Genomic DNA, 10,623 nt, shown 5'->3' on the forward strand with positions numbered 1-10,623 from the left:
ACCTCCCAAAAAAACTAAGAAAGATTATGATAAAAAATATGATCTAAGTAAACGCACCAGAACTTTTCAAGAAACTTGGCTCACAGATTTTCAATGGTTACCAGTTGATGATAATCGAATTGCTACCAGTAGCGGCGCAGAGCCTCAGTCTGATGAGGTCGACATATTGGACTAGTTTAATTTGTTAAGATTACGATGTACTTATGTTCAACACATGTTTTAATAACACTAGCTGGCAAGATTAAAAGTTTTAGAAAGTCTTTATATTGTTTATAATATACTGCTATAATGAATGTACTATTGAAATACAATTATAAACAAAACTAGCAAATCATACTCATTTTGGTATATTCCACATTGTTTTACATTAATCAATAAATGCGTTTATAATTTATATAAACATTAAGGGACAAGTGTAGTTCAGCAACGGACAAGTTAAATTTCCTAAATGGTTGTCCGTGGACAAGTATAGTTTTATGAGATTTCGCCACCCCTGCCGAATTGTGTATAGCGTTATTTCTTGAAATTTGACCCAGCATCTGTAGAAATATAACAAGATAAATACATTTCCTGAAAGGAAATTCATTTCTGCGTTGAATAAGACCGATTTCATGAAAATCGCTGCAAAATTGATTTAGTAATGGCTGTTCAAAACGATGCATCCCGTTTTCGGATGATTTCGAGTTGGATACCTTGTTATATATACAACTACAATGTATAGTGAATTTTTTTTATAGAAAAGTTGATTTTTCGTTATCATATGATTATTTAGCATTCAAAAAGATGTTTTCACTAATTATGATCATAGCCACACGCTAACCACTTGTGTGTCCAGCGCGTGTGCCGGGAGAACAGGGCTTAATGTACTTTTTTGTTAAGCTCTATAATATTTATATCCAATCTGTATGAAAAAATGTCGGTGAACATTTATACGGTGTTAAGTTTTGAAAATATTGAGGCATTCATTAATAATATAACAAAACGGAGCATTAATCCGCATTAAAAGAAACACCGGGCATATTGCCTATTAAATCGGACACATGAAATTATTTCGAAAGAAAGCAATAAGAGTTTCAGTTCTATATGAGTAAGTCTTGCTGCGCACGATTACGCTCGTATATATTTGACTCTTATAAATCTTGGCAAACACCTAGTGTTTTATTTTGCATAATCTAAATTGTGTCATGCATCCATATGTACTTAAAGCAGCATGACCAACAGCTCTTTCATATATGAAAGAGATTGACACGAAATACTTACCCATCTATAATAAAGTTTATATGTGCACTTCAATATTATAGTTTTATAGCATTGTATGTGGTGCAATATAAAAGTTCTCTAGTAAATTTGAGATTATGTGATGGATTTCCTCTCAACATACATGCAGAGTTCCAGATAACTTTTTCAGCAAAATCTTGGTTGACTCTATAAAAAAAATCCAGCCTTAAAGTCTATTATTAATTCCTTTTTATAGGTAAATATAATTTTTGGCATATCCGCATTTAGGTTTATAGTCTAAGAAGAGCTCATGACAATTGCCGGGTTACAGATGACTTTTTGCGATAAAAGGACCAGATAATGGAAATCGTACGGCTTTTCGACTGTTTTAAAGATGGTCTGTTATTCATAATAACGTTAAAGTGCTGTTGATTTCATAATTGTAATGAATGCCTAGACGAGTGAGAACTCATTGATAAAATGTTAACATTATATGCATTGATATTGAGTTTTACGCATGATCACAAATTTTGAATTCTTATTTTATTTTTCCAATCTGTAACCGTACGCACAGAATTTAAGTCTACTTTTTTTACTAAATTTAATTCATTTTTTACGACTTAAAGCGTCTTATCTGGAGCATACATGCATGAGTAGCATTATATTGAAATATATCCACAGAATTTTTTTGGTTATTGAAGGTAAATTACTGTACAAAAATTATGGTTAGTCATTAACCAAAAAAAAGTTACGTCTACAAACACGCGGTTAATTTCGGTTCAGTGGCAAATATCTTACAAAGGGGCGCAACTTCTCCCATAACATAAACTTTCCGTTATACGCCGTAAATTTCCGTAGTCGTCCGTAGCATTTCGGAACGACTGTCAATTGACATCATTGTATCATGCATGATTGTATGTTGCTTTGTGCTTGGGTGAAACTCACATCTTGCCATCGCGTTAATTTATTCAACACATCAATATTTGATTCCATTATACACTGCGCCTTTTGCACAAGTCTCTCTGCACAAACCAACATACACATAATGCAGCATGCAATGAACGAACAAGAATGTTGCATATGTACACATGCATGATACCATTAAAGGGATCTTTTCACGCTTTGGTAAATTGACAAAATTGAAAAAAGTTGTTTCAGATTCGCAAAGGACAAGGGACGTTAAGGGTCGTTATTTGCCTTTATCCAAATTATTTTCAATCTACTATTAACATAAAGTGCAGAGAGTCATCTTTTCAAAATATCCTCAATGCATGTATTTGTTCAAAAGACGTTATCTCCAGCCCGAGACAAAGATGCCCACTATTTTCCAATTTTGACGTCGTTTAACGTTGCTTTTTACGGCAACGTCACAACTACGAATTGTATCGACGCAGATTGCCGCGCTTATTATTCAATCAGCATTAAACATTTGGTGATCCACAATGTGAGAAATGATTTAATTCATGTTCATAAATCAAAGTAACATATTACATGTCATATGATATTATTATTTCTTCATATCGCTAAATGTTTTACGCAAAATAATCACACATTGTTTATAACATTTTTTTAAATCGCATCATCATAATAAAACTAGAACATTCTTATAAGTAACAACGAAAATATTAATAAAACAACAACAAATACGGTGTAATATCATGACCTATTGTAATAACATATTCCGTATGCACATCCTGATCGCGTAACCTTGTAAATATAGAGAATATTATGTGAGTTTTGGATAAATATCAAGTTTATCATGCGAGGCTTAGAACCGATGTAGCGCGAGGCATGCCGAGCGCTAACATAGTTCGTGCCGAGCATGATAAACTTGATATTTATCCAAAAATAACATAATATTCTATTTATCCTATTATTTCCTCACAATTGTCCATTAATAATTGTCAAATATGGCTTTTTTGACGTTTTAGTTTTTTCCGTAGTTGACAAATCACATTCTCCAATTTTTGGAAAAACCCAAATCTGATTTAAATATAGCGATAGTATAAAGCTTATGTTTATACAATCGTTGTTATACTAACGATTTTCATCTGGTAAATGTTCACATTCTTCCAATAATGACATTTTTTCTATCTGTGCCGTCCACACATTATTCTGCCCATTGATATTTGTCACCAAAAAAACAAAAAAATAAAACCAGTCAATTTTATAAACATGTCAGTTACACGACTTTCAACAATCAGTATAAAATATTTTCAATGTTGCAAATTGTAATATTGCTTACATTCACATCTTTAAACAAGAGATGTGTTTGTCAGAAACACAACGCCCTCTACTGCGCACTTGACGCCTATTAATGCATTTAACCCCTTTTTCTCAGAGAAATCATTCAGCACACATTTTATAGACTTGTTTTGTCTTAATCAGATGTAAATGAACACACATTTTATAGACTTGTTTTGTCTTAATCAGATGTAAATGAACACACATTTTATAGACTTGTTTTGTCTTTATTAGATGTAAATGAACACACATTTTTAAGACTTGTTTTGTCTATGTCTCAGAGCGCGTCTTAATATTTAATATGACACGTTAGCGGCATCTGAAATGTCTGCAGCCCAATTTCTCGGACCATCTGACGGTTGATCAGTTTGGTGTCGCCTGAAACAAAGGTACCACAGCGCACTTGTAACGTGCGCACATGTTCCAACTACACGTGCTCCCACTGGGCAGCTGCAAAACCATGCGTCGACTGACCCCTCCTTAAAACGTATGTAAGACCGGTATTGCTTTCGGGACACATGCCGACTTTGGAACTTCAAGCACAGCAAACTCCTATTGTGCACATAACCGTGAATTGAGTATATTCCGTCACTTGACATGTGCTCTTGTGTATAAGAAGCCGCCAGCTTAACTGTGTATACACCAAAGATTAGACATCTAAGTTCATCCTCGGTCATTATTGGACAGTTTATGTCTAGTTCGTCCATCGGTTTCCACGATGCCTTGGTTATTTTTTCTATGTCGTTGTCAGAGATGAATTGTTGTAAATCGTTGTTCTGTCCTGACAAATACAACATTCTCTCTGCAACTATTTTGTCTTGATCGGAGTCCCCGCTACTTAGAGCCGGTCTGAAGCGGTTGCAGATTGCTCCAACAATTCGCACATAGTCACCTTAAATAAATATCATATGCATAACAGGAATCTCATTACATAAATATACACATTATTATTAGGACATTTTAAATAATGTTAATAAATATGTGTAGGATTGTATTAAGTGTAAATAACGTGACGGTTTCACTCTGTTTACTCCATGTACGTTTTAACGCAAGTATGTGTTATCTATTTTGTGAAATGATTATGAATGTTACATAAAATATTTTACCAATAAATGGCACTTGGGTGTTTGGCATTGTCCTAGCTAAATATGTCCATGTCTTGAGTCTGCCATTGGTTGACTCGACAACCCATCGTATCTGTTTAAACAATACACTTATACACTTAGACCGTTGAAACGATAGTTATTTTAACCGTGCTATTAAATAATCAAATGATTGGCGAATTATCGGTTAAGCGAGTAAGTTTGAACACAGTAAATAATTATTCACAAAAAAGGTATAAATACATCTCAATATATTACATTTATATTGTGATCTAATCATAAATCAAGTACATGTGCGCGGAGATTTACCTTCGTCACAAGCCTCGACTTGTTAGACTCTTCGCTTGTGTGCTGTGTAGACCCCTTTCGCATAAAAGATGGCATCTGCATAGTTACACCAAGTTCTTCGAGAACAGTCGACGCATCTCGGAAACCTCTGTCAACTACGACCACATCACCTTCCTGAATCCAGCTCTGAAACGTTTTGTTTACGGCATGAATGTACTCATATTTTCGTATTGACTATAATTTGTATTAGTATGATTATCATACTCATCCATTATCATCATCATTATCCCGATTATCACCATTATCATCATCTACATCATAATAATGAATACCACCACCATCATCGTAATCAATATTATCATCGTCATCATTATCATCATCATGCGAATCATTATCGACCTTATCGACATCATCAACAAAATCATGCTCATGATCATAATCATCACCATGATCATGATATCATCATCATCATCATCATCATCAAGTTGGTTTCCTACATTTTGTTTTGTTTAAAAAAAAAATGTTATATGACATGTTTGAATGTAACCAAACCTTAAAATCCTCAGTATTTTGATTGATGATGTGTTTCAGTATATTTGCATCTGAGTTTTTGCCATCCGCCAAGTACGGTCCCAAAATAGATATAATGTAGCCAGTGGTGGACACAACAATCATTGGCTTGACAAGTGGCCTATGCTTGTGCATGGAGTACGACCGACGTGCGAAAGAAAAGTTTGAACTTTTTTGTATATATATATATGTTCCATCTAAAACAATTATTGATTTATTTTGGTCAGATGCAGCGAACAATTCTTGCGCTAGAGGTCGTGTATGGGTCGTTCTTATCTCCTCTCTGGAAACATGTTTAAATCCCATATTCTTTGGCACGAACGATTTCATCAAATATTTTCTTGACGATTTCAACGCACGCCGAATCTGTAATATAAACACATTATTTATAAAGCCCACTTTCTTTTAATTTCCATAAGAGTGTTGCTTTTTTGTAAACTGCTTTAAAGATTTTTTACCTCTTGAAATATATCCTGTTAAAATAAAAAGAACGATTTTCATTTTCGGTTATAGTAAGCAATATTTCAATTATGAATGCTATTACATACATAATTGCATTAAGAAAATGTTGAAAACTGATGAATGTTTACCATCATATTCATCGTCTAAAAAGACTGAAAAGTTACTTTTCCTCCACGATATATTGTGAAAGAGAGATTTAAAAATTGAAATTAAGTTTACCAGTATCAACATTCAATCTATGGATACATTTGGTAAATCATATCACAGTCGCCTTGGTATTTAAATAGGTTGTATTATCCGAACCACATAATACCTGCGCAATCGTCATGTTGAACAAAGTGCTGAGCAGCGCATTCCCTAAACTAGTTCTTAGTTTGACTAGGAGCAATGCGATGCATGTTCGAATGGACCTGGTCTTTGTTGTCCGTATGTCGTCTACATCACCGATAAGAGTTGAAAATTGGTCTTTCGTCAACCCTGATATATATTCATATATGTTATTTACACTATAATATCATTGATTACATAAACTCATAAAACAATTATTAAAATTATTAAAAATATTAATGACCTGTGTGTATACATGTATATAAGATAAGGACAGTAGATCTTTCATTCCTCATCAGCGTGATTATGCAATTCAAATTAGGATGCGTACCAGTAAGATTCCAATAATCAGCATCCGTCATTGTGGATGGGTCGTCAAAATCGATGCAAGATTTTTGACGTTGTGTCGCACTTTGCCGTAGCGAGTTAATTAAACTGCTTATCTGTTCAGGTTCCATGTATGTTGTGGATCTAATTTTTCCTTGAATATCAGCAGAAAGGGTCTCTGGTGTAAACTTCCCCCCACTCATGTGAGTGTTACAACATCGCGATTTTTTTTTCAACAAAATGTTTTTGTTGATGAACAGTTGCATTATCGCCTCGCCCGGTATGGTTACAAACCCTTCGGACCGAGCGCCCTTCCTGTTACATATAGGACATATAGTATGGCTGAACCCAGCTGATTTAATGTTTAATTGAAACGGCGATTTCTTGTCAGACGGTTCATGTTGTGGATTTTTCTTTGGGGATGCACTTAATCTTGCCGCCGCCGATTCTGCTGTATACTTAAGACGGCAAGAATTATGAACAACGTCTTTCTCTGTAACTTCGTCTGTCAATAGCATATGCTTTCTCAAGTACTTTATAAGTTGTTTATTGCCATCTGTTTTTAATTTCCTCCTTTCTTTTGGGCCCACACGTTTGGTGCATATAGCACACGCATAAGATTTAGACATCCTAAATTAAAAATAAATGAAAGTATTTGTTTATAAGTCGACATAAAATTCTGAAATTAAAATACCACATAAAAAGTATTACAGTTACGATCGTAGCAGAATTCGAGCCCCTGAACTGTTCACGCATAATTAACTCGATGACGTAATAAAAACATCGTCATCAATACTGAGAACAAATATCGAGTTGAAGTGACGTAATTTAACTTGTCGGTTTTCGTCATAACTTTTAATTTTACAACGATATATAAGCTTCATTCGTGTTTTATAACCGATTTGATGAAATTTAAATTAAAAGCATTTTTATTTGGCTATTTAATAATACAACTGGATGATAAATAAACTGAATGTTGAAGCTACTGTAGTCTATACATTCCTAATACGCTGGTCTCAATTTTGTATCTGTGTAAATAAGATGGAATTATTGTGACCAGTTAATTTACTTCAACATTTAAACAAGTAGCAATTTATGTGATGGACTTTTAAGTTGGACAACTATGGATTACGGATAACCATAGAAAGGTATGTTTCTTAATACTCTCTGGTGTTCGTGTGAATTCATCTTTGAAGCTAAATACAAGAATGATTTTCGTGACTTATATTATATAACTGACTGAAAACATGTTTTATACAACATACCTGTCTGTTGATATATGATGATGAAACTTAACCTCACATTTTTTGTTTAAATTACTTTTACTGTTCAGTTAAAATGATGCGAAGCAGACGCTGTATCTTCCATGTAGATTTATCCCGCTCGCTTGATAAGATTACTTCCCATGGCATAGGCCTAAATAAGTTAATGGAGTGGTCTCCCGTGAATTATACGAAACACTACCTTTTTCTAAGTTAAGATGTTAAAAAAGCAACTTGATTGCTTCCGCAATATTGCAAGGAAACAACCGTTCATGGTGATAAATTATTAACTGTTCAATCAAATGTCGATTAAGAAGAAAATACATGTATTTTTCACATACAGCGCACTCGTTAACCAAAAATAAAAAGATATCGATGAACAAATAACGAAAATGTATTGCATTTTTTTAAAGAATCAAGTTGGTTAACGTGTGCGCTGTTGTCATAAAATAGTGATAAACATTAAAAAATGCTCGAAATTCGCGTTATTCGAAGAAACGCGCGTGTTTGAAACGTTCAATGTGACGTCATCTATGCGAGGTACGATGCAATAACTATGAAAACGTAAAGCGCACGTCGTATTCTTCAAAATGTGATCTTAAATGGGTGCAATAATGAACTTTTACAAATATTAATATTTTTCAGGCAAATAACACGCCTTAACGTCCCTTGTCCTTTTCGTTTTAGTTATGATATTTGTGAGGAAACAGTAATACTGAACATTTACCATGGTCTAATATAGCCATTATATGCATCTTTTGACGATTTTAAAACCTAAAAATTATAAAGCGTTGCAACGCGAAACGATTGAATAATTTGGAGAGTTCCGTTTTTGTCGTTAAATTTTGCGAAACTACGAAGATTGCTTATATAAGGTATAAAATACGTCAATTATGTGTATTCGGCGGAATAGCTCAGTAGGCTAAAGCGTTTTTACTTCAGGACTCTGGCAGGACTCCAGGGGTCACTGGTTCGAAACCTGCTCCGGGCAATGTTCTTTTCCTTTTTTTAATTTTATTCTTGATTTTTTACTGAGGCTTTTACGATCCAATGTTTACATTTATCAATATAAAGCATTTAATGAATAAGTTTAAAAAAATGCCAAAATCTGTGAAAAGGCCCCTTTAAGCAGACTGTAAATAGACATTGGACATCAGGCAAGATGTAAGTGTCATCAAGCATGAGCAGGTGTCCACATACAAATTGAAAGTACCATCAAGAATCATGACACAGTCACAAAGAAGGATGTAATTTTTACCTAAATACCCTTTCATACTAAACTACTCGTCTGGTATCAAATATATATATATATATATATTATAACCGGGAATAGTACTCAACTTTACTCATAGCGTGGGCTTTATTTCGTCAAAATCGAGTAAATAATAAGATACTTACATGGATTTGAATTTTCTTAGCGCAGGAAATATTTACACTTTTTGTCTTGGCGTGTTAGCCAAAATGACGTCACGAATCACGTGGTATGGCCACACTGATGTTGGCAATCTTCTGAGGGTTTGTCTCTCAAATCAGCAAATGAAAAGATCGGATGTATTCATTCGGGTCAATTGGTGGGAAATTTCCCAAACATTTTATAGGCTGTTGATAAATGCCATTTTAGGTGACAAGCTGGGTAAGACAGCTAAGCCGAAAAATCTAATATACTAGCCATGCGCGCATGATTATTATTGCATTAACGGAATATCTACTTTAAGATGTTTCTGGTGGTGAGGTTACCGGTATTCCGGTTACGCCTTAGTAAACGCGAGGGCGTTTAAATGACGATAGGATGACATTTACTAAAAAGTATTCTGAAAAATATAGCTAGAAATAGAACAACAATACTCATATGATATACCGTATCATATAAAACTACCCAGAATGCAATATGGGAGTAATTGTTAAGTGTTAGGCCGCTTTAGGCTTAACATATAAACGCTCCATAAATACAAATGGGCATACACACAGTTTATTGATTGTGACAGTTGAGTGTGAAACTTCTCTATCTGCCTGGTCTTTTTATTGAAGATAACATAGTGTCACACTCAGCTTATATCGTTGTAAATCGCAATCCTGCACACCTGTAATTTATTAAAGTATACCATGAAGAATGAGAATGTTGTTTACGATATACACGTTCAACTGACCGAAAAGCCTTTGTTGTTACTGCTTACCTAAAGGCTAATATTTACGGGTCAATATTTATGCGAGTCTAAGTTGCAACCGGTTCTGAGGCGTTAAACGATCGAGCAAATTTGTGCTTTTTGAGGCCTGGCGCCTTGTGAGGCATACGTGTTTCCTGGGTAAAGATTTATCTGTAGAAGATTTTGGAGTACCAATTTAACTGGCCGGTAAGTATTTTTATGGCGAGAAACACCATAAAACTATTCGTAATATACGTATTACCACCTTAATGCAGATCCAAGCAGTTTTAAAAATAGATATTACTAAGTTACTTGCATGCAACATGCTAACTCATTTGATTTAGATCTGCATTACCCACATGAATGTAATAATATTTGTAACATTTGTGTTTGAAAAAGTTTAAAACAGGTGCGGATCCAACATTAACTGTACTTAGGGGTGCACAGGTTGGTGGGTTGGCGGTAGCTGAAATAATTCGCGTTCAGAATAAATCTGAAGAGTATGCCAAAGCAAAATCATCAAAAGACTCTATGGCGGCAATTTTTATTGACTAGGTTGGGGGTAAACAAACGGTAAACTTAGCCGTTCGTGCGTTCGGTCGGTCGCTCACTCACTGAATCACTCACGCATTCATTCATTCACTCATTCATTCAACACAAGTATTGAACATGTGTAGA

The 10,623-nt window shown here is 34.5% G+C and overlaps 1 protein-coding gene across 3 annotated transcripts; it reads right to left on the bottom strand.

Moving 5' to 3' along the window:
- Nucleotides 1-2,656: 2,656 nt before the first annotated feature.
- LOC127856458 (uncharacterized) lies at nt 2,657-7,946 on the bottom strand. Of its 3 annotated transcripts, XM_052392669.1 has the most exons (7): nt 7,805-7,946; nt 6,544-7,169; nt 6,199-6,362; nt 5,406-5,789; nt 4,875-5,039; nt 4,569-4,659; nt 2,657-4,354 (listed from the first exon to the last, which is right to left on the bottom strand). In XM_052392669.1, exons 2-7 carry the CDS (start codon nt 7,166-7,168, stop codon nt 3,759-3,761), a joined length of 2,025 nt encoding a protein of 674 aa, XP_052248629.1. In that variant the 5' UTR covers nt 7,169; nt 7,805-7,946; the 3' UTR covers nt 2,657-3,758. The 3 variants fall into 3 exon arrangements, with proteins under 3 accessions (XP_052248629.1, XP_052248631.1, XP_052248630.1); XM_052392671.1 differs by lacking the exons at nt 4,569-4,659; nt 7,805-7,946 and having other exon boundaries at nt 6,544-7,483; XM_052392670.1 differs by lacking the exons at nt 5,406-5,789; nt 7,805-7,946 and having other exon boundaries at nt 6,544-7,455.
- Nucleotides 7,947-10,623: the final 2,677 nt, after the last annotated feature.

The sequence above is a fragment of the Dreissena polymorpha genome, chromosome 13, assembly GCF_020536995.1.
Source record: "Dreissena polymorpha isolate Duluth1 chromosome 13, UMN_Dpol_1.0, whole genome shotgun sequence".
Taxonomy (NCBI): Eukaryota; Metazoa; Mollusca; class Bivalvia; order Myida; family Dreissenidae; genus Dreissena; species Dreissena polymorpha.

Bases quoted from the DNA above. Each gene is read 5' to 3' on its own strand.
- LOC127856458 (XM_052392669.1), bottom strand. From the start codon at position 7,168: ATGTCTAAATCTTATGCGTGTGCTATATGCACCAAACGTGTGGGCCCA. The intron at 5,790-6,198 runs GTATTATGTGGT...TTTATATTACAG, and splicing joins TCAACATGACGATTGCGCAG to ATTCGGCGTGCGTTGAAATC. The intron at 4,660-4,874 runs GTAAATCTCCGC...TTGTTTAAACAG, and splicing joins AGTCGAGGCTTGTGACGAAG to ATACGATGGGTTGTCGAGTC.